The 25,146-nt window shown below is 35.9% G+C and overlaps 2 protein-coding genes across 4 annotated transcripts in view; both read right to left on the minus strand.

Annotated features, from left to right (window-relative positions):
• Positions 1 to 115: 115 nt before the first annotated feature.
• Positions 116 to 20,852, minus strand: prkg2 (protein kinase cGMP-dependent 2). 2 transcript variants are annotated; one of them, XM_048188185.1, is made up of 20 exons: positions 20,168 to 20,852; positions 16,501 to 16,536; positions 14,556 to 15,052; positions 12,426 to 12,592; positions 11,492 to 11,605; positions 10,711 to 10,816; positions 10,045 to 10,108; positions 8,677 to 8,754; positions 7,457 to 7,551; positions 7,152 to 7,220; positions 6,971 to 7,069; positions 6,184 to 6,337; positions 5,928 to 6,064; positions 5,551 to 5,640; positions 4,512 to 4,653; positions 4,274 to 4,437; positions 4,055 to 4,177; positions 3,879 to 3,941; positions 2,346 to 2,412; positions 116 to 1,559 (listed from the first exon to the last, which is right to left on the minus strand). In XM_048188185.1, the coding sequence occupies exons 3-20, from the start codon at positions 15,035 to 15,037 to the stop codon at positions 1,464 to 1,466; spliced, it is 2,310 nt and encodes a 769-aa protein (XP_048044142.1). In that variant the 5' UTR covers positions 15,038 to 15,052; positions 16,501 to 16,536; positions 20,168 to 20,852; the 3' UTR covers positions 116 to 1,463. The 2 variants fall into 2 exon arrangements, with proteins under 2 accessions (XP_048044142.1, XP_048044141.1); XM_048188184.1 differs by lacking the exon at positions 20,168 to 20,852 and having other exon boundaries at positions 16,501 to 16,694.
• A 962-nt stretch (positions 20,853 to 21,814) lies between these two features.
• The window catches only part of rasgef1ba (RasGEF domain family, member 1Ba), an 88,259-nt gene continuing 84,927 nt past the window's right edge, over positions 21,815 to 25,146 (minus strand). For both annotated transcript variants that reach the window (XM_048188186.1, XM_048188187.1), the window contains one exon: positions 21,815 to 22,523. In XM_048188186.1, the coding sequence (XP_048044143.1) occupies positions 22,499 to 22,523 (25 nt within the window). In that variant the 3' untranslated portion in view covers positions 21,815 to 22,498. The remainder of the gene's footprint in view (positions 22,524 to 25,146) is intronic.

Here is a 25,146-nt window from a genome sequence, read left to right on the forward strand (position 1 = left end):
AGGTCTGCTTTATTGCCAGAGGGCTGAGTATTGATTGTATTGTTATGTAATCAAAAATTATATTGAGTGCTGCATCATGGAACATGATGTAAATTGCTTAATGGGTCAATAAGTTCTGGAAAGTTACCACACAAACATCAAAGTCCATTAGTTAGTAGATATTTACAAATCGCTAGTGTGCACCAATTGCTGAACTTGAAATGTGCTGGGAACAAAAAAGAAGAAATGCTCATGTTTTTCCATTTTAGTTAACATTTTAATATACAATTAATGTAAAACATCTTTGTAGAATCTTTCAGGATGACTCAAAAAAAGAAAAATCTAAATTCTTACACAAAAAAGAAGAACATTTTTCTTATTCACGCGAACATCAAACATTACATCAGCACAAACATATCTGGCTCAGATGCAGAGGTTTGAGTCATCTGGGGCCTCATTTATAAAGCGTGCTTACAGACAGATTAGAGTATGCGTACTCATAAATCCATGCCAATGCTCATATTTATAAAAATGGTCTTTAACGGGGAAAAGTTCTTAGCGCCACGTCAGGGTCTGAGCAGACATACACACTTTTCCTTGTCAGTGTACCGCAGGGTTTTGGAAATCTAAGCTATTCTTGCAGTTCTCCATTCTAAATTAAAGGATTTGGATGATGACTGGTGATTTTTTAAATGTTAATGATATTAATTAGGTGTCGCTTACAAAGGCGAAGAACTGAAACCATTCAGCTGCGTGCAAGTTCAAGATCATTTCTCATCTAAAAGAGAGGCGTACACTTGTTTTCTGTGCATACGTATTGTAGTACAAACGTAGGACCGTTTCTACACGACATTTTATAAATGAGGCCCCTGAGGTACTTAGACTTTAGGAAAAGTCACTAAAAATACTACTTTACACAGAACTCTGCTTGAGTTGCACAAACTGCAGTGCCAGTCACCCGCTGAGGTTAACCTTTGAAACCTCATCAGTGGCATTCACAGTCACAGGTGGTTATTACCTTCAGGAGCTCAAATACGTGACATCACCAACGCTTCTAAAACAAGGAACATCTCACCCTCCCGCCAAACCACAAACCGTTCCACATGTCTAAAGGTAAATATTACCAATGGTTTCACACCATCCTCCTCTGTGATGCCCCGGTTACATCATTCTCACAGACTGATCCTGCTCTGACATCTCAATGGTACAAGTTTCAGTCAAATTCAACAATGTTTATAATTGCAATGTATGAGTACATCGTGAAACAATTCCTTTCTTATGTGTCTCCTCCTCTGCTGTGCTTCCCACTGCACTAACAGCAGCCTTGGGTCAAGGAGTCCATTGTTGCGACACATACACTGGTTCTGTTGGCTTCATGGTCTGAGGTTCCTTGGAAAAAAGGCTGGCATGATGGAGAGGACAAATGGCAGATGAGTTTTGTTTAACTCACAATGTTTGAGCAGATGAGTGCATCGAGGGGTCAGTTAGAAGTCGGTGTCCCAACCCGACATTTCATCTGGAGGGATTTCTTCTTCAGGAGGATAACTGTCAAAGTAACTGTGGTCAGTGGGTCCCTTCACCTGGAGAAAAAAAAAAGAGGCAGATCAAATAAATAGTGAGAGAAACAGGAAGGAATAACAAGATGATGTTCTGATATACTACTGTTCAAAAATTTGGGGACAGTAAGATTTTTTTCTTTTGAAAGAAATGAATACTTTTATTTTGTGGGGATGCAGTAAATTGGTTGAACGTGACAGTAAAGACATTAATATTTTAATGCATCTTTAAAACTTTTTAAATAATTAATATATAAATAATACATTTATAAATTATACTTTATAATTTAATGTATAATTTACTTTATAAATTATAAATTAATATATTTAACTTTAGAAATAATTCATATTTATAAATACATTAATATATAATGTTACAAAGGATTTCTATTTCAAATAAATGCTGTTCTTTTGTCTATCTAATGTTCTATTCATCAAAAAATACTTAGAAAAAAAATTGAAAAAAATCATGGTTTCCTTCCCACACAAATATTAGGGAGCACAACTGTTCTCAACACTGATTATAATAATAAATGTTTCTTGAGCAGCAAATCTGCATATTAGAATAATTTCTGAAGGATCATGTGACACTGAAGACTGGAGTAATGATACTACTGAAAAAAATCAGCTTTGCCATCAGAGGAATAAAATACATTTTAAATTATATTAACATAGAAAGGGGCTGTTGTACATTACACAATGTGAGCATAAGAGACTTCTATCTCTGACCCCAAACTTTTGAATGTTGGTGTACATGTCATGGTATGATAAATGATCCCATGATAAATCTCTAGATAATGTGTGTCTTACCTCTCGTTTAAGTGGTGATATCAGAGTTCTGGATTTCATACCACTCCAGCTAAACCCTGTAAACCATCTAAACACCAAAGAACAACATCATGAATTAAATAACCATTGTAAAACGTATGTAGGTGACATTGACACATTTCAAAGTTAGTGTTTATGGATGCCCACTTTCAAAATGTGAATACAAATGTAATGTTAGCCAACATGATAGAAACCTGTTTAGTGGCAAAAAAGGTCAAGATTAGAATCTCTTCAAATTTGCTGAATGATTTGATTAAAGGTGCCCTAGAATTGAAAATTGAATTTACCTCAGCATAGTTAAATAATTAGAGTTCTGTACATGGAAATGACATACAGTGAGTCTCAAACACCATTGTTTCCTCCTTCTTATGGAAATTTGATTTGTGCAAAAGACCTCCGAAGAACAGGTGAATCTCAACATAACACCGACTGTTACGTAACAGTCGGGATCATTAATATGTACGCCCCCAACTTTTGCATATACCAGTCCATGTTCAAGGCATTACACAAGCCAGTATTAACGTCTGGATCTGTGCACAGCCGAATCAACAGACTTTATGCAGGTAAGCAAGCAATGACAATAGCGAAAAATGGCAGATGGAGCAATAATAACTGACATGATCCATGATATCATGATATTTTCAGTGATATTTGTAAATTGTCTTTCTAAATGTTTCGTTAACATGTTGCTAATTTACTGTTAAATGTGGTTAAAGTTACCATCGTTTCTTACTGTATTCACGGAGACAAGACTGTCATTATTTTCATTTTTAAACACTTAAATCTCTCTAACAGTGTGTAATGTTAGCTTTAGCCCGTTAGCCCGAGCATAGCCTCAAACTCATTCAGAATCAAATGTAAACATCCAAATAAATACTATACTTACATGATCCGATATGCTGCATGACAAACACTTTGTAAAGATCCATTTTGAGGGTTATATTAGCTGTGTGAACTTTGTTTATGCAATGTATTATAGAGTCGCGAGCTTTAAAGGGGACACGCACTGAATCGGTGCATATTTAATGATGCCCCAAAATAAGCAGTTAAAAAATTGAATAATAAAAAAATCTATGGGGTATTTTGAGCTGAAACTTCACAGACACATTCAGGGGCCACCTTAGACTTATATTACATCTTGTGAAAAAGCGTTCTAGGGCACCTTTAAGCTTTCTCAGAGTGATGTGTTAATGATGGAGCAATGAATCAAGAGATCTTGGGTTACTTAGGGTGCCATCTAATTTAATTGGAACCATTATAAAAATAAAATAACAAGCATAGTGTGTTTTTCAAAAACAAGTCAAATATAAGTAGTAATATTTGCAAACGCACTACATACATAGTTCAGTATACTGAGTGTACAAAGTTTGATATTTTCTGAGTTCTGACCAATATTTTGTTAAAACATATCAGATAATATATTCAAATATTTTTGTGTTATTAATACATAAGTGATAATTTATGAAACTGAGGATATTCTTTAGTCAAACAGCATCAGACTGTGACTAGTCTCACCTGTGTTTTTTAATGTCAGTTATTCCATTCTTTAGATTGCCCAGTCGCTCTGAAGGGTTTTGTCTTCATAAAAAAGAGAACAACAAAATCATATTATGATATTTTGCAGAGAGACCTAAAGAGTTTCAGAAAACAAGTAAAAGAATAAGTTAAGAAGGAAGGATGCATGATAATACCTGCACAGCTTTCGAATAAGGTCACCTGGCCTCTTGGTGATCTTTTTAGGGAAGTCCATTTTCTCAATTCCTTTCAGAATGAATGTGTATATAATCATCTGATCTGAGCCAGTAAAGGGGGGGCTTGAGGAACAATCAGATCAAACACATTAGAGTAGGTCTTTCAAATGCATCTGTATTATGAAATGTTTTCCACCAGAAACTTGAGCTGATGCAAACCTTCCTGTAAGAAGCTCAAAGATCAGGATTCCAAGAGACCAGAAGTCCACACTGAGACCGTGACCTTTATTGAGAATGATCTCAGGCGCAACATACTCTGGAGTCCCGCAGAACGTCCAGGTCTTCTGGCCACACTTGAGCTTCTTAGCAAAGCCAAAATCCACCTGAGAAAAGATGCTTGGAATCAGTATCGCCGCACTGAGTTTAATAAGTGAATTCTAAGTGAACTTCTACTCACCAATTTGACATATCCATCTGTATCCAGCATCAGATTCTCAGGCTTCAGGTCTCTGTATATGATGCCATTATTGTGGAGGTAGTCAAAGGCCTCTGTCACACAGCCCACACAGAACTTGGCAGTGTACTCATCAAAACTCCCCCTGTATCAAAACAGAGAAACTTTTAGCATAAGCATCAAATCAGTAAAAATGTAGCTGTTCTGGCTGCATGAAATGGGGTGAACACCTGATTTACTGTACTGTTGCAGGACAGTAGATGTGATTTTGCCGGACAATGCGGGACACGTGTGTGAGAGATAAATTTACTATAGCCTATACTATGTAAATATGGATTTACATTAGTTGGAAAGCCTTTTTGCCATCACGTTGGGTGAAAAGGTTAAATCGCCACTAAGCTTTGTTAATTGTGACCAGCTCTGTGACTGGCACTCAATTTGCCCAGGTTCGAGTGATACAATGTAATTTACCCTACAGGACCTATTCAGTTTGCTAAATATAATGAACAGAGTAACAGGCTAGTAGGTAAAACTCACATTTTATGCAAAAATACATTTTTGTATAAAACCGACTAAAGCCACAACAAGTTCCTCATTCTTATTTTCCTTTTTTAGACTATGCAAGCATTAAATGTGTTTTACCAGATTCAATGCATCTTGAACTTGTTCAAACTAGGTTTGATCAGGATGTTCTTATCCAGAATGTGTCTAGAGGAAGTCCTCTAGACACGTACTAGATCAGAACATCCTGGCATCATATACTCTTTTCAGTTGTCATCAGTGGAAAAATCCCTCTTTACGAATGTGTTGGTTGGTAATTTTCCCACTCTAGCTAGAACTTGATGGCTGCGCAAATTGATTTTTTTAAACACCAATACCATTTTTAGTTTTAAATTTCTATTTGTGGTATTGTAGATTTCAGGGAAGAAAAAAAAAATACATTGAAATGCGGGACACTGCTCACGCCGTGCGGTATGCGGGACAAAGCTCCTAATTCCGGGGCCGTTCTCCTTTGGTCACCCTAGCATAAAATGGAGCTCACCTGTCTCTCAGAAGACTCCAGATCTCTCCACCCAGACACGCCTCCAGCAGCATGTATACATACTTGTTGTCTTTGAAAGTGCAGTACATTCTAAGAGCAAAAATGTACAGATCAGATCAAGACATATATAAGTTTTGAAATTCACATTCACTGCCACTGGCTTTTCTCTTATGTTTGGTTAAATTAAGCTCTTTTAGGTGGGATCCTTCTCTCTTAATTTAATCATGTGAACACTGAGTGGATTCATGAATATCTCTTCAAAAGCAATGAACAGTGAAATTCAATGATCACATTATCTTTAAGATCCTCTGATATTTCCTAAACATGACTAAATAGGCTTTACTAAAACAGTCTGATCATATACAAGATGAACATACTTTACAATGAAAGGAGAGTTTGTTTCAAGCAAGATCCTCCTCTCTGAGTAGATGTGCTCTTCCTGTCTATTATCCACAATGTGCCGTTTCTTGATGCATTTCAGAGCAAACGTCACATTCTCATTCTTCACTTTCACCTAGAGCAAAACAGGCATCATTATTGCTCATCTCACTCCCTCACATGGTGGGAATGATTTCTGTTTGAATGTTTAATATCATAAAGAAGAGGTGTGATTATTGTGAACAAGCTTCTAACCAGTTCAACTCTGCCAAAGCCTCCAACTCCCAGTGTGGCAATAACCTCGAGACAGCTGAAGGGTATAGTGGATGCAAAGCTGCTCTCTCTCTCTTTCAGCTCTATCATATCATGTGACACTGGTGTGGTTGGTGGGGTGCAGCTCCCTGACCTCCTAAAATAATAAGAAAGGATTTTCAGAGATAGGAGATTGCCATTATTTAATTATACAGAGTGGCAAATTTATCTAATTTTAGAATTGGTTACTAAACATCTGAAAAGGAAAAAATACAGTTGGGTCTGAAAGTTTAAGACCACATTGCAATCCTGGGATTTTTGTTTCCATTTCAAATCTGCATTACTTCTTGGCCACTAAACAAATAAGCAAATTTGAGACAGTGACCATTTTTCTCTTAATAAAGTAATTTTAAGTAACAGACTTGTGGACTCCACTGTATGTATATATAGATAAATAGGTGGTAGATAAATCCAGAAAGTAAAATCTGGCATTTTCAAAATAGCTCCTGACCAGTTGAGATATTCTTAAATTCACACTGCATAATATCAAAAAATTTGAATTATCAATTGTACATTATGGTTGGTTCTTAAATTCTGTCAATTGGGGATTGGTGATAAATCTCAGCCTCTAGTTTCTACCTTTATGTCAAAACACTTTTTTGTTTATTTTTGAGGAACTGTGCCTATAGTACAAAATGTAGTGCTATTTTACAGCACAATGAAGTGGTAAGAAGTCAAGGAGTCAAGGAGTTTCCCATATACTGTATAGTTATTTATAAAAGACACTTACTTAGCATTTCTTTTCTTATCGTCTCGTGCTAAATTCTCGACATAGCTCTGGAGATACTTCTTAAGCTCGTCAAAAGTTCCGACAGTTTGACTGAAAGTTCTAAGAGGAGACCATTGTTATTGTCACAGACCACAAAAATCATAATCAACTGAATGATGATGATCTTAAAGTGTGAACTCACTCTCGATCAATGACAAGGCATTCCACCCCATCCTCATCTGCGATTATATTCGCAGATCTGACATCATCACTGCAGTTTGACAAAACAGGAACACATTAAGTGCATTAGACATAAAGTGAGCTAAAAATGACAGTTCTATGAATATGTTCGAAATATTCCATTAACTAATATATACATCGACAAGACATAGTTTCTGCTCTCCGTTACTGCAGTGATACTAAAAGTCCCCATATACCAAAAGGTCATTGAAACAGGATTAAAGTGGGGAAATGAGAATTGAGCTGGGGATTGAAGAAGGACAGCACCTGATGAGGGCCTTCTCTCCGAAATAATCCCCTTTCCCCAAGGTGTTGATGATCTGAGGCTCTTCATGATCCTGCGTGCTCTGTGTGACTTTAATCTGGGCAACACAGAAAGACAGAGGTTGCATTTCAAAACGTACAAACCATATCAGTTTAAGAGAACAATATGTTTTATGGTCTGTCTTTTTTCTTGGTTTCATGGTCCAAAACTATTTTTATTTATATAGATGTCATGCTTCATTATAAAGAATTCATGCGTGTATGCATCACATACATACTGCAGAGTAGACCACATTCACAGATTAAAATCCTTCAATTCTAGGCAACAAGTATTCAATAATAATGATATTGTAGAAATGGAGTTAGTTCAGTGAACTCTGATTCATTCTCAATCCTGGAAAATGATCCACTAAACCACAATGACTCTCTTGACCTTTCCGATAGGCGGTTTTTGGTGGCCAGCACTAATGGTCTTATTCCCAACACGCTCTCGGACATGGTGGCGACAGGCTGACGAGAACCATCATTTCCGGTAATTAAATTCTCTCCCCCTCAGTAAAACATCTTCCTTTCCCCCATCTTGAGCGACAGTAGAGCAGAAATCAACAGGGGATCCAAGCCTGACTAGCTCATGCTAAACAGTTCCTGTTGCTTCCCAGTGGAGAGTCCTGTCTCTTAACCCCTTCAGTGTCGAATTACTGATTTATCAGAACGCATTCGACCTCCCACAGACCTAGATCAGTGTCTGCAGTGAAGTCCATGAGGATTAGTGGAGTGGAAAAATGGTGCCTAAAATGGGATAAATCACATTTGTTTTTTGATGGTTTTGCTTTAGCACTGAATGGTGTGAGTAAATAGCATAACCTGGGTAGAAGGGTGAATTCAGGTTAATTGGGACACTTTTTCCAAGTCATCTCAATGGCAAAAAGTGTCCCTGAATTGACCCTATATGTACCTAAAATTATGTACACACTGTCGCCTTCAGTAGGCAAGATGAAGGGCTATACACTTTATAATTACTAAAAGTTCCCAGAAAGGAGGAAATCAATAATCATCACAAAGGCACATCATTTTTTTAAATTTTAAATTACAGTAGAAATTCATTTTTAGTATATGTAACCTCATGAGACATGATTCAGTATTCAGCATGGTACACTAAATACAATAAATACACAACACCAAGCTTTGACAAAACAAATTGATGATAATATATTGCAAATTACCTTTCCATTGGCGATTATGTAAAAAGTGTTTCCTTCTTCTCCCTCCCGAATGATGTAGTCTCCTTTATTATAATACTCCTGATCAGGAAACGCAAGACAAAACTCATTTAGCTATTGATTTTACCATCAAGCCACTGCTGTCATGTTCCCGGAGAGATTCCCCGAGGGAGACAACAGGAAGGCTGCCACGTCTGCTTTCACAATGATATAATAAGATATGTCTCCAACACTTACTGCTTACTTACATACTTGATAAAATGTGTTTCTTCATTAAAAGAAGTTAAATTGTACGGTTGACATTAAGGTAACACTTCACTAACCATTAAAACAGTTAAACCTTTTTATAATAAACAACAATAACAGAAAACAGCATTTTGGAACTGGTTTTAATACTCTAGAATAAGCTGTTTACATGACTATTTTTTTGCTTTTGTTGCCTAGAGCTTGAGAACTCTGTACCTGAACTGATATCCCTCCAATTCAGTGGAAGAACAAGAATGTTTTTGAGTGATTTGCTAAAATAATGTTCTGTTTACAGTGGAATGGAATGATTCACCTGAAATTTGAGATTAAATCTTATTTAGAATTGTTCAAATTAGACTGACATCTGAGTTTTGCCAAACTGAATCATTAAACCATTCTAGAACATTTTAGTGGTCCGCCAGAGGCATTCCAAGACATTCTTTGAGTCTTAATTTCTCTGGTCCATGTTCTCCACTATCTCCATCCCCAACTGTTTTTCTGACAGAGCTCTGCCGTTTCATCAGAGAAGCTCTCTAGATATGCCACGCTCCTCTGAGGGTCTCAAAACATTTGTCTGCTTCTAGCATCCCGTCTGCATTCCATTCCCCACTGTTTAATGATAGAGTTCCATATTATCTGCATGTTTCAGTCCAAAACATCTGGGCCACTATTGGGTTACATTGCTCCCCTACCCCTAGAGAGGGGAATATAATCAACTCCATCGGAGTGATTGAATAATGACATTCTCCCATTCGACCCCAGGGCCGACAATCGAGAAGAATGTCCTTGATGTTTTTTCAGCATGGAAGAACATGAGGATGCTTATTTGACGTTGAGTTGACAAAGCCCACACTCTTTTAGAAAAACTCACTTTGGCCCCTCATGGAGTAATGGAATAAATCAGTCAGCAGCCTACACTGGCTGCTACAAACATCTTTAACAAATCACTCGTCCCCTCGATTGAAGCAAACACTTCGCACAGCCTTAGTCAAATAACTATGGTAACAATATACTGGGCCAAGTGATGAAAGATACAATATCAACACTGCTTGTTCGAAATTGTCATGTTTGGATTTAGACATCTGAAAACACCAGATTTTATTAATGTTAAAAGGTTGAACTTACCACCTCTAAGCAGTCCACAATCTTAGTTAGTTTGTCCCCAGGTAGACTGGCAAGAAGTGAAACACTAAATAAAATAAAATAAAATAAAATAATAATAAAATATGTTAGGACATTTGTAGGAGACAAGCAATCAAGCATCATTTGATTTTCTAAATATAACTTTTTTGCCTTTCATACATTTAATCATCATTAATTTTTTAGCTTTTTTCTTACTCAAGACATATTGATTTAAATTTTGATCTATGACTCTCATATGACTAAACTGATACAAACAATTTAAGATTGCCCCTTTGACTCAAAAATGATGGTTATGGAGAAGAGTTGTGTTTATTTCATCTAATATAAGATAATGTCTCTCAATCCTTTCTTATTAGAATGTCTTCAAGAGTCCTCAAATTGAATTATTTCATTTTCCTCCTTTCATGTTTGCAATTTAAACTATTAAGTTATATGAACATGGTCACAGAGGTCACTTCAACCAGACCGTGAACTGACCTTATTTATCAATAGCATTGCTAATGCCACGAAAGAAAAACATTTTTTTGTTTGATCTCCACAACGTTTCATGCAAAATCTGCTCTTTGATGTTTTCAGGTCCAGCTAATGCTTGGCTACACATTATGTGGTAGAGCACCACAGTAAACAGCGGGAGGGATGAACAGTTACCTCCTCAGGAAGTTGCGGTATTGCTCGTGTCGAGCCTCTGCAGTCATCCGCATGATGTTGTGAAAGACTTCTCGATCGAGGGCCCATGTCTTCACATTGCTGGCCGCTGTGATCATAACAAAACAGCAGGTAAGGGAAATATCAAGAGCTTCCTCGTTCCTCACTGAGTGGTGTCCATTTAAACTTCAGTGGTTCAGTGACCAGGAAAAAACAGCTGCTTCCAATAGGACCATTAGGAAGTGATTAAATTTTATCATGGTGATTTGGTAGAGAACTTATTTTAAGTATCAAAGTACCTACAGTGCAAGTGTAAAGAAATTACACTTTTGTAATATTAAGACTGTTAATGGTCACATTAAAAATTATCCACAGAAAGAAAGCGCCACACTGATTTATAATTTAACATTATTGGTAACCATGTTTTACCGCACATCAGTGCTTTTTCATGAGTGGGAATAAAAGATATTATGAGGGAAGGCCTTAGAGATGGTACATCTGGCCACACAAACAAGCAAACAAAATTACTGACAAGCCAATGAGATTAACGCTACAAGACAAAACAATGGTGTTTTAGTTCTCACTGGTGTTTATTTGATAGCCTGTGGCTACACGAGGCCAATCTATGGTCACAGCATGAACTAAACGCACAAATAGCTGCCGTGCAGGGACCATTTCAATTCTGCGTGAGCCAATTATATAACATATATGTCAGAAACAGAACTATACTACTCATACACATCTAATGTGGGAGACAGAATGAAGCACAAAGGAAGAACTTCACCTTTGACTGATGCAGTCCTGGTGCAATTGTACAAGATGGCTAATTCACCAAATGTGGTCCAGACTGCTATTGATGTGAGCAGTTTGTTGTGCTGATAGACATCCAGCTTGCCATCTGTAAGAAGAAACAGTATTTAAACGCAAATTGTTTATTTTTTGCAACAAAATGTTGCATTCTGATTAAATTTGCACCTTAATTCACATTTAATGGTTTTAACTAATGACATATGCATAGATTTCTTCATATTATCTTTATACTAATGCCTACAATCAGAAAAATTGTGCAAAATGTACGTTTAGGTGAACAACAGCCATTGTGGCAGTACCCTTAAAAGAGCATCTCTGTACCTTATTTAGCCCTAGAAGGTGCATAGTAGTACCTTAAAGGGATAGTTCACCCAAAAATAAAAATTCTGTCATAATTTACTCACCCTCAAGTTTTTCTAAACATGTGTGAGTTTCTTTCTTCTGTTGAACACAAAAGAAGATATTTTGAAGAATGTGGGTAACCAAATTCGTTGCTGATCCCCATTGATTTCCACAGTATATATAAAAGTACTATGATAAAATACTTATGAAAAAAATACTATGGAAGTCAAATGGAGACCAGAAACTGTTTGGTTACCCACATTCTTCAAAATATATTCTTTTAAGTTCCACAGAACAAAGAAACTCATACAGGTTTAGAACAACTTGAGAGTGAGTAAATTATGACAGAATTTTTTTTTTTTGGGTGAACCATCCTTTTAAGGGTACACATTACTACTCTAAAGTAACAATATGCACCTTTTAGAGGTCGATAAAAGTTGTGCCTTTAAGGGTACTGTCCCCGTGACAAGCTGTGGCCCCATAAAGGTACAATTTTTCACATTTTATCTGACAGTATAACCAGTGTGATTATAACGGAATAGCACAATTAATTACTCGATTCATACCTGCAAGCACAAATAAGTGGTTTCCCGGCTCTCCTTGTTTTATGACGTATTCTCCCTGCTGGTACGTCCGCTCATACATGCATTCCACCATGTCTTTGACCTGTTGCACTTCTAGTCTCCTTAGATACTGGTTCTTATTCAAAGCATCTGTGAGGAGCTTCTTTACACTGTTAAAGATATTGGTTAACAAAACTGTGCTGAAGTTGTATAATTTGCTATTTAAAAAAAAATATATATATTATGAAAGATTCAGAATATTATTTTGCTTAAAGTTGTGACTGCTGTGATATTGTTACTCTTGGACTGTCACTTGGGTTGACTGAGAACAAATTATTCAAGATGGACTAATTGGACAGTTCTCGCTATGATGGGCACCAGTCATTTCATTTTCAGTGTTACAATAGAGACAGGATAATGAATCTCAGCATGGTGTTTTGCAGTCAGATTAGACCAACTTAAGCCTCCCAACATAATGAGCTTAGCATATGAAAAACAGACTAATTACCAACATGAAAAAATGGCACATCTATTTTAGCTCTTTGAAGGTGCTTGATACAATAATGAATATTCTTGTTCAAACCCACGCACATACAGTATGCACACACAAAACACATAACATGACCTGTTAATGTAACCTTAAGTTCACAAACATACAGTTTTAAACCACATTTATTCCTTATGATATCAGCCAATAGTGCCAATATGCCTTGTACAATGCCAGCTGTTAGGCCAAAAACACACTTTACGGTGGTATGCGAATGCAGCCCTGAGCTCTTGGACAGCGCTTGTATTTTGCAATGAAAAAAAGTTTGATCTTGCATAACTAGAAGCTTATAACCGAATGCAAGTACAGTGCATATGCTGACCAAGCACTCGCGGCTACATTCACATATTTGTGTAAAGTATGTTTCTGGCCTTAGTTCCGATGTTATACCAAATTCTGTGACAATCTAATTCTGTGACTGTAGTAGCCACTGTTGTCACCCTGAGAATTTGATAGGTTAGAAGACCCCATGTAACACCATACTTCAATGCTCCAAGAGTGCTGATATCACCAGTTCACATGCATCATTGTTAGACCAGTAGATGGCAACAAGGTATTTATAAGTGAATCATTCATTCAACGATTCATTTAAAAGTGCAGAATACTGTTGCTCAGAAACGCAACAAATTCTGCTTTGACTTCGCATGGAACTATTTCCGTTGGCGGAGCAAAAAATATACAAAGTAACTGGCAATATTTTGTCTAAAAATGTACTCTATTCATTTATAGGCATATTTCTGAAAGGGTTAGTTCACCCAAAAATGAAAATTCTGTCATTAATTACTCAGCCTCATGTCGTTCCACACCTGTAAGACACTTTGTTCATCTTCGGAACACAAATTAAGATATTTCTGATGAAATCCGAGAGGTATGACTCGTCCATTGACAGCAATATAATCAACACTTTCAAGGTCCAGAAAGGTATTGAAGACATCGTTAAAACAGTCGACGTGACTGCAGTGGTTCAAACTTAATTTTATGAAGTGACAAAAATACTGTGCACAAAAAAAAAAAAAAAAAAACTGTATTCAACAAACTCTTCTATGTCAGTCTCCTACGCAGTTAACGTAGAGAGCACAGGGTAGCGCCGGAATGCCGGCTCAGTGTTAGCGTGTGATGCTGACGCAGGGGCCATCCAATAATGAGTCGGCATTCTGACGTAGAGCCTGGAAGCGCTGGAAGTAAACAACGTATGAGAATGACACAGAAGAGAAGATATAGTTGAATAAAGTCGTTATTTTTGCACACAAAAAGTATTCTCGTCGCTTCATAAAATGAAAGTGGACCCACTGCAGTCACGCTGACTGTTTTAACGATGTCTTCAATACCTTTCTGGACCTTGAAAGTGTTGATTCATATACCTCTTTGATTTAATCAAAAATATCTTAATTAGTGTTCCGAAGATGAACGAAGGTCTTACGGGTGTGGAACGACATGAGGGTGAGTAATTAATGACAGAATTTTCATTTTTGGGTGAACTAACCCTTTAAATATACCCAGTGCCATATACTACCATAACCACTATTGACAATCAAATTCTGGAAGGAATTTAGCCTCAAAAGCAGAAAATGAATCAAATTTCTCACCTATGCTCTTTCCAGACTCGTGCACTCTCAAAGTAGAACTTCGGTATACCGCTGGAATCATACGTTCTAGATGAAGGCTCTGCAGAAACTCCAGCTTTTGCTCCTTTCCTCCTGTTGAGGGTATCTCTGAGCAGGCCGGTGAGACACTGACTGACCTTTTCCTTGATAGGTGATGGCAGGAGACCCAACTCCCCTTGATTCTTCAGTGCGTCCTGGAGCTTGTTGAGTTGGAAACACTTGTTCCTCAAAGCATCAGAGATCTCTGAGATGGCCTGTCTCTGCTGGGTCAGCTGCTCTTCTAGATGTTTGATCTGAAGCTCCTTGGCATTCAGGTCTTCATCCTTCTTCTTCAGTTGACTCTCTAACTCTTCCACTCTAACTCTAAGGACTTGAGGAACTGAGCTTGTTTCCCCATTGTTTTTGGATTTGGCCGAGCCACTGACCTGCTTGAGAGGATTCAGCTTCATAGAACCATTTCCCATTTTGCCAGTTTTATTCTACAATAAAAGATGATCAAGTTCAAGTTCAGTTTGCTGTGGATGACATCACACAATATAATTAAAATAACTAAAGGCTATTCAATTTTAACCCTCATTTTCTGTCAGTCAATTAAATGGCTTGAAAAACTTATTTAACACTAAAGTGATTATAAACAAAATTGAAAACATTTTTATATCAATGTAACAATACAATGCAGTAATTTCTGAAAAGTGGAGTTCTACTTTGTGGTAAAACATATGAATATTTTAGTTATTTTATCATCACTGAGATACTATTATAGTTTTTATAATATATGCCTTCTGAGTCAAGGTAATTTAATCAAATTTAATAAAGCACTTGGTTTAATTTAGTTTTACATCAAGTGTACATCAAGAAGGTCTCAGGGACAACCGAAGCTTGAGGATTAAGTATGCGTGTGATTGCGCATGGTGTATTAATTTTAATAATGATTTAATAATGATGAGATTGCCATTTAGTCCCTGTCGCAACACAGTTTTCTTGATTAATAATATAGATAATGCTGCTGGTCCTTCAGGGTGTGTGCTGATCTTGTGTTGTCAAATTTGATGCTGGCATTTGGGCCCTACAGAACACAACTTTGATGGTAAAGGTTAGGGGATCCTCCCAAGCCTTTCATCTGCCCGTCATGTCTCTCATTATGAGAGACACAAGACAGAATGATCCTTCGCATTTTCATATCATGGCAGATAAAGAGTGAGAGCGAGAGATCTTTTCACCGGAGATCTGTTGGCCCCAGTGATTTAGACCTAATCAATAATTTAGAGGCACAGTAATACCGGATGGCACCAGCACCCCATGAGTGTGCAGTATGCTCTTTCCTGGACTATCTGGTGATGTCATTCTTTGTCATTCTTTTCATTGATGGAAAAAAATGAAATAGGATGTTTTGTAATTCACTTTGGGTTACAAACATACAATAGACACTGGGCACTCCCACCACAGAGAAGAATGTTTGAGCACAATCACAGTATTTACAGCACCTCTGAGCAGACCTCATACAGATGACTACATCTCCATACTTAAACTTTGTTAAACACAAAGTAGCCAGTGCAACTCAATAAGTGATTTTGTTTGCATCCAATCTGATGTTGAATTCACAGGAAATTTGATTAGCTTTATGTCCTTACATGCACGAGATATTTAATTTAGACAGGATGTTTACAGAAGGAAATACATTTCTAACGTAACCCTCATGCTAAGCTAAATGAAAAATAAAATTAAAATAAATAAAGTTTTTTATAACGATTCATGAATAACAAAAATGTCAATAATTTTAAAATGATATATAGCCTGCTTTTACGTTAATTTCGCGCTTTTGCATAAGCCATGAGGACGTTACACCTGTTCTTCCGTTTTATCACCTAACAACTAAACGCTAGTGAGAGGCATAAAGTTTAGTTTTAAATGACAAGAAAAACCCTACCGTTTTCGTGTACAGGAACACTTCTTCGACGTTTCTCTGGAAAGTAAAAGAAGACGGCTGAAAGAGAGTGACGTGTTTGAGGCAGCAGCACTGCTCTGTTCACGCGCACACACTGGACAGCATGTGTCATTTCTCCACAATAACTACACTCAATCCCTTTAGCAGTCGTGATGGCTTCATGACAGCAGGATATTTAATAGATCGATCTCTCTCTCTCTCTCTCTCTCTCTTTCTCTCTCTCTCTATTTTTTATGTCATTACTCAACTATTCATTTATTTTTTGTTTACTGAAGCGCCTGCTGAAGTGTGAATGGTTTAATGAAATAGTGTTGTTTTAAATGTCACGCTTTAAATGATATAAATGTGTAGTTTATTAACCTGTTAACTGTCACCCCCATTTTTTTATAGACATGAAAATGCACTATCCAAACTTAAATAGTTGTAATTCAAGAATACTTTGGAATATAGACATAAGGCTGGTCTTGTTTAAACAGATGAATTTGGAAGATTATTGTAATAGTGAAATAACTAATGTAAGTGAAATAGAAAATAGAAAATAGAAAGTTTAAGTTTATGAAAATGTAAAATGTAAAAATTAAATATTTTATATTTTATATAAAATCCATATTTTACAAAACAGGTTTTACTCTAAAACTGCAAGGAAATCAAAGCCAAAAATCTGAAATTTCAGGTTGATATCTCAAAAAATGAGCTTTCAGTAAGATTGTGTTTGGGCGCAGTACCACACTTTTTCACTAGATGACAACCAAGCTCCATTACTGATTATATAAGGGTGCCTCCATTTCCATATATGGTTTGAGTGATCTGAACCATATATCTCCATTATTTTCATACAATTTATGAAGTAGACATCCTATATAAAAGTAGTATGGGAAGTTTGGCAGAATTTGATATGAATTCAGCCTCTAATAAACATAAAAACAACATGTATGTGTTATAGATTGCCCCCACAATCATAAATGTATTTATTTTTATTTTTTTTCTATTAAAAACATTTTCAGACCTTTTTTCTCAAAAAAAATTAATGGATGTTATCTTTTGAACTCTTGGCATGAAAACAAACATGTTTCAACCAATCTTTAATGATTTTTCATGTTCATCGCTATTTCAACTAAAAGGTCTGAACATTCCTTATGAGTATGAAAATACTGTATGCTTGTTGCAAATTGATAAATTACTGCGCCTCTGTAATTTACTTTGAAAATCGGCAAATATGAAATTGTATGCTTTCAAATGATATATAGTTTGTCAAGATTAGTTTAGGTTTAGTATAGGATATTACTGTTTTAAATATGTATTGGCTGTGGGCCACTGGTGTGCCAGTGACAGATAACAGGTTAATGACAAGCTCTTTTGGGCAAAACAAGTTTGGTATTTTTGTCCGTTACCTGTAACATTTTGCCGTTTCATCCATTGTTTTGTGTTTCATAATTGTTTCATTATATATTGCTGAAAAGCATGTGAAGTTTAACAGCAGGTTCTCAGGGCTCTCTATTCTGACAACTTAAATGCATATATGTGCAGATAATAGCACATGTACATCTGCAAGATGTCAGTTAAAGGTCATATCATCTGGAAAGCATCTGCTGTGTACAAACATCTGATAGACGTCTTTAAGATGTCAGTTTTACAAACATTCTAAATCATAAACATCTTAAAGACATCTTCTAAACGTCTAATTGACATCTGACAGGAAAAGTCCTATAGACATATTGCAGATGAGCAAACACTCTAAAAAATACATCTTCCAGATGTAAACACACTCATCAAATAGATGTCTCCAAGATGTATGTGTGCTATCATATCTAATGCATAAATGCATATGAATGAGAAAAATTAATTTGATAAAATTTAAAACAAACAATTTAAAGTGTAAACTGTGTAGAACATTCTAAACTAGACATCCCAATACTGTAGGCCTATTGGTCTCAAAATCCTCACAACTTTACTGAGTCTGAGCTGTAGAATGTTTCTATTCACATTCATGTATCCATCATTTACAGTGAGAGAGAAAGATTTTGCACATATAGTGCTATTACAGCAATCCCATAGTCAGTTGAATTGATTTAACTGCATTTACGTGAATCAGAACCAGTGACTTACATCAGAGTAGCTAAAGCCTCTGGCAATGGAAATGACCAATGTATCATTCAAAGTTGTCACTCACATGAACGGTGCATCACATACAGTACAGTCCAAAAGTTTGGAACCACTAAGATTTTTTATGTTTTTAAAAGAAGTTTCGTCTGCTCACCAAGGCTACATTTATTGAATTAAAAATACAGTAAAAAACAGTAACATTGTGAAATATTATTACAATTTAAAATAACTGTGTACTATTTAAATATATTTGACAAAGTAATTTATTCCTGTGATCAAAGCTGAATTTTCAGCATCGTTACTCCAGTCTTCAGTGTCACATGATCCTTCAGAAATCATTCTAATATGCTGATTTGCTGCTCAATAAACATTTATGATTATTTTCAATGTTGAAAACAGTTGTGTACTTTTTTTTCAGGATTCCTTGATGAATAGAAAGTTCAAAAGAACAGCATTTATCTGAAATACAAAGCTTCTGTAGCATTATACAGTACCGTTCAAAAGTTTGGGGTCAGTAAGAATTTTTATTTTTATTTTTTTGAAAAGAAATTAAAGAAATGAATACTTTTATTCAGCAAGGATGCATTAAATCAATCAAAAGTGACAGTAAAGACATTTATAATGTTACAAAAGATTAGATTTCAGATAAACACTGTTCTTTTGAACTTTCTATTCATCAAATAATCCTGAAAAAAAAAATATTGTACACAAATATTTTGTACAATTGTACACATTAAATGTTTCTTGAGCAGCAGATCAGCATATTAGAATGATTTCTGAAGGATCATGTGACCCTGAAGACCCTGAAGAGTAATGATGCTGAAAATTCAGCTTTGCATCACAGGAATAAATTACTTTGTCAAATATATTCAAATAGGAAACAGTTATTTTAAATTGTAATAATATTTCACAACATTACTGTTTTTTACTGTATTTTTAATTAAATAAATGTAGCCTTGGTGAGCAGACGAAACTTCTTTTAAAAACATTAAAAATCTTAGTGGTTCCAAACTTTTGGACTGTACTGTACTTTCAGCAAATAGGCTGGGCTACATAATAGCCTAATATATATAATAAAATATAATGTACAAAATTCTACTAATATCTGCACGTGACCAAGAACTACACCAAACCCTAATGAAATAAATTTAAAGTAGTCTTAGAAATCTGATGTTGTGATAACTAATGGTGTGTGCAGTTGACCAGTAGATGGAGACAGAGACCCATTATTCTCCTATATTAACGTTTGAATTTGAACCAATCCCAAAACAATAGGCCTAAATACATACATGATGGGTTTTTAAACAATGTCAGAACATTAATTAGAAGTCCTATAAATATATTGCGTATGCTATGGAAATGTAATCTACATAAATAGAATATAAATTGATTACAGATCAGATTTTTGTTCTAACATTTTAAAATAAGCCATCGTCAGAAAATGGCGTGCTCTGACATTTTTCAGTGCGCCCTCCTCTTATCAATATACACAACATTGCTTGGAGCGACCACAATATAGGCTACTGCAGAAGACTCACGGCTCTACCTCTCATTACACCCTGGTGATCCTACAGTGGGCTGCACAAATCTCGGCCTGGATAAACGAGCACTTCCAGCTCAACATAGCCAAGCAATTCCTCACAGCTGGACTCATCGACAATAACACCATCCAGGACAGGTCAGTCAGGAACTTCGGAGCACTGTTTGAGGACCAGCTGAACTTCACAGACCACTTCAAACCCGGTCATGCAGATTTACGCTCTACAACATCAGAACTGATATTTATTCATTAAAAACTAAAATTGTTTGCATATACAGAAGTTACTGGATCTGGACCCATAAATCCTCTGTATTTATATTACAGAGGATTTTTTTAAAGGTTAAATTGATCAAGGGTGACAGTAAAGACTTTTACTTTGTTACAAAAGTTTTATATTTCGAATACTTTTTATTCATCAAAGAACATTGAAAAAGAATATGGTTTCCACAGAAATATTAAGCAGCACAACTGTTTTTACATTGATAAGAAATTATTCTTTAGCACCAAATCAGCATATTAGAATGATTTCTGAAGTATCATGTGACACTGAAGACTGGAGTCATGGCTAATAACAATTCGGCTTTGCCGTCACAGGAATAAATTACATTTTAAACTATATTCAAATGGAAAACAATATTGCTGTTTTTACTGTATTTTGTTTGAATTTATGCAGCCCTAAAGAGACCAATTATCCTTTAAGTATAGGCTATAATAAACCTAAAACTCATCCCCTCAGAATCTTGCTTACTTGGGAATATTGCCATTAAAAAGATTTGCTAATATTTAAATTTCCAAACAAAATTATAACACACATATAAACACAAAAAGACTCAAATAGCTTCTTAGGCATTCTTTAATTCCTCTTTTTTTCTTGTTCACTCCATACCACTATTCATGAGGTTCTATAATCTGCCCGAACAATTAAAATACATACCAATATACAGAATGGAGAAAGACATGATATTTACATAGAAAAAAAAAAAACAATGTACTTGTGGAAAGTTTCCAAAAAAGGGTAGACTTGACATCATCCGACATACATTAACTTCATATTGTGTGCTAGTACCTTCAAATATTAGTTTTTCCTCATACAAACTTTTATAAACATTATAAAATATTAGATAGGGCAATATCTGATTACTATAAAACATGTACCTAGTACAAAATAACAGAATATAATAAAGTCTGTAAAAATCTTTAAAATATTTCAAAACAATGAAGCAGGCAAAAACAGGACAACTACAGATATTTTTGAGGCCAATAAATAAAACCAAAGGAAAATAGAAAATATTAATATAATAACATTAATAAAAACTAATACATCCTACAAGTGGACTACCACAGGTATGATAAGCCTTCATATATTGTAAGAGCAAGTGCCCCCTAGTTTGTATGATGTAGTTTTCCACTTCACCACCAGAGGACGACATAACACCATTCACCACTGACTATGGCCAACAGCACTTGGGAGAATTCTCTTACACAGTGAGCTGTCCTTCAATAAATATCACCTTCATTGTGTAAGAAACAGCATTAAAACTGTAACACTGACAAACAAACACTGTTTTTCCTTCAACATTTGGCGACAGTGAACCGTTATGACGATAAAAAGGGATGAGGGGAGCTTTATGCTGCAGAATTATCACACAAGAGTTTACACAAGAAAGGAATTGACATCTTTATTCACAGAAGCATCCAGTGCATTTGGCAACCCTCAGCGGGTCTGTCACGCACATACACCAATGGTCACTCACAGAGGTTAAAGCAATGCATTACTCTCATCTCATATGCATAAAAAACTGACAAACACAATATCAAAAAATAGTGACAACATAAATCTATACTTAAATTAATGCTTCAGGTACAATAAAAATATACAGTACTGGAACCCAGTACACATAATGCTGGTTTATAGCTTCTTTTTTTCTTTCTTTTTTCTTTTCCCCAACCTGTTCCAATTGAGTTTGCCAACCAGCGGCATACTCACAGAGTCAACAGAGAAGAACGACAGCATAGATTGGAATTGGTTTGTAGTCGAGGGACATATCCAATACATTTCTCCTTCAGCTCAAACCACGTTTTAAAGAGGGGGGAAAAAAGGAGTACAAAAGTCCGCACAAAGACATGAAAAAGCCTGAAATATCCAGTATGAAAGACAGAAAGAGAAGGGCCTTGTAAAAAGATGCTGCTCTTTCCAACATAAAAATGCACCGTTCAGCAAAATATGGATTGTCATCTCCCTTGAAAAACAGGGATACATCTCACTTTTGGAGGGGACAAAAGGGGAACACAGCTTGCTTGTTAGAAGGTTCACTTGATTTTGAACTCCTCACAGGATTACGTCCTGTTCAACAAAGATGACCTGCAAGAAATGAAGCAAAAGAGTCGTTTAATGATTAGAAGAGTCAAATGTGATTCAAAATGATCCATCCATCAAAAATACATAATGAAACAGAAACAGAAGTAGTGACATATTTTCTTCCATATTGTGATGTATATCCGATTAAAAGAGAGAAAAAAAAAAAAGTGTAGGGCGGAGTTTAAGCAGACTAAAGGATTGAAAAAGCCCTGCATACGTCACCAGAGAGAAGGTGTTTTCACCGAAAGGTCCAGTTATGATACTATACTATACTTTAAACCCTAAATGTTGAGTTTATATTACAAGCCCCTCGTATACATTTTAGTATAAGCAGACTGGGTGCGTGATGACTGAATGGACATGCTGTACAGTATCTGTCCTGTGTGCTGATCCAAGTCCAACGCCCTACACTTGATAAATCAAGTATAAGCTGGTTTTAGACTAGCAATAAAAGGCAACTTTGCCCTATGGACATTATTCTTCTGTCTACAGTATGCATCAGCTGGATTGTCTTTTCTCTCTGCTCTGCTTTGCCTTGTTTCCTGGTGGGCTACTATCCTCAACGCTGAGACATTGAGAGTCATACAAGTGCTGAGTGGGGTGGAGCACGAACTGCTGATACAGACAGAATCTGGTGCTGTGACAGATCCTGTCGCAGTGGAAAGAAGAAAAAAAAAAAACGCAGTCCACCGTTAGCCTCCGCAATCCCTTTCTTCCTCCCCCTCTCTCTCTATCCATCTCTTGAGCTGTAAAGCTATCAGGAAACGTGACTTAGCAAGAGCCAAGAGGTCCCACCCTTTTCCAAGCACACATGTGTGTATCTATCACTGCGTGGTCTTTGGCACGCGTTAATGGAAGATGTTTTTGTCAGCTGTTTGTTTACATATTGAAAATAATTGATTGAAATGAATGCGAGATCAAAAACAGATAATGTGCTTCTTTATAAAGTGTAATAAGTGTTCTTAAATACTTTAAAAACATTAAGGCAACACGATGTAATTCTCAACACTCCATTCAGTTAGTGTGTAATGTTCCAGTGAGACACAAAGGAAAACTATGCCTTAAAAAAAAAATAATATAAAAGTAATGCAAAATAATACAGTTTTTTCACTAATTAAAGATTAAAATGAAATTTCTGTCATTAATTACTCACCCAAATGTCGTTCCACACCCCTAAGACTTTCGTTCATTTTCGGAACACAAATTAAGATATTTTTTGATGAAATCCAAGGGTATCTGAACCATACATAGGCACCTTTGCACCTTTTTAGGTCCAGAAAGGTATTAACCCTTTGGGTAAAATAGCCCGTTTTCACATATTACGTTTTTTTTATTATAAAATTCTCTAACAATGTGCTATCTTCAAGTGCAAGGTGTCATTTTTTTCAGAAAACAACTGGCTTTAAATTAATTACAGTTATTGACCATTAATGTATATGGTGAGTTTGTAAATAGAATTTAAATAGACGGAAAAAAAAAAAGAAAAAAATTTTTTTCTGATTTTTATTTAGAAAGAAAAGAGAAAATGATGATCGAAAGAATCTAACACTTCAAACTTGAAAATTCAACTATATTACATATATACAAGTCATTTTGTGACACTTGGTTGCACAGTTTTCATTCAGGATAAATTTTTTTCATACACATGCTACATATGCACGCATTGGCACATGTACATTTACCGCATGGACACATTATACAGATGCACACACCAAATGCAAAATGCGAGTCTCACTTAGCCTCCTCCCAAGTCTTATAAAAAATCATCCCAATCACCTCTGTACTCCTTCGCCATGTTTTTGTTTGTTTCTTCTATTATTCTTCTATTATTTATGCGATCCAAAACTCCCTAAACTGCCTCTCTCCGTTCAAATCCTCCTTCCACCCGCTCTCCCCGAAAGCGGCTGCCATTTGCTGACGGAAGGCACCATGAATTACCATAATAACCCTTATATTGCCGAAAAGCCCAAGTTGTTTACTGTTTGTAGCAATTTGAATTATTACGATGGCGCAAACGGTTCAAGAGTTACGGTAACATGAATACAGCTTGGTTGGATGTGTCGCCGACGACACATCCAGTTTTAAAGAGTTAAAGACATCGTTAAAATAGTCCATGTGACTGCAGTGGTTCAACCTTAATGTTATGAAGTGACAAGAACACTTTTTGTGCATTAAAACAAAAAAATTATGAATTTATTCAACATTTTTTTTCTCTTCCCCATCATTCTCTTAACATGAAGTAGTCACTATAGTCACGTTGACTATTTTGATGATGTCTTTAATACCTTTCTGGACCTCAAAAGGTGCAATGATGTTGCTGCCTATGTTCAGAAACCTTCAGATTTCATCAAAAATATCTTAATTTGTGTTCCGAAGATGAACAAAGGTCTAAAGGGTGTGGAACGACATGAGGGTGAGTAATTATTGACAGAAATTTCATTTTTGGGTGAACTAACCCTTTAATTTCCATTGACCGTTTATTATTATTAGATGAGAAGTTGTTTTTTTTTAAACTTTCACATTCTGACCAACTTGCCAATGAATCATTCAGATTAATCTGTGACTGTTTTGAACAATTCACTGAAAAGAACAGATTCAAAACAACAATTTGCTTATAAATCAGATA

This window comes from Megalobrama amblycephala, linkage group LG4 (genome assembly GCF_018812025.1).
Source record: "Megalobrama amblycephala isolate DHTTF-2021 linkage group LG4, ASM1881202v1, whole genome shotgun sequence".
NCBI lineage: Eukaryota > Metazoa > Chordata > Actinopteri > Cypriniformes > Xenocyprididae > Megalobrama > Megalobrama amblycephala.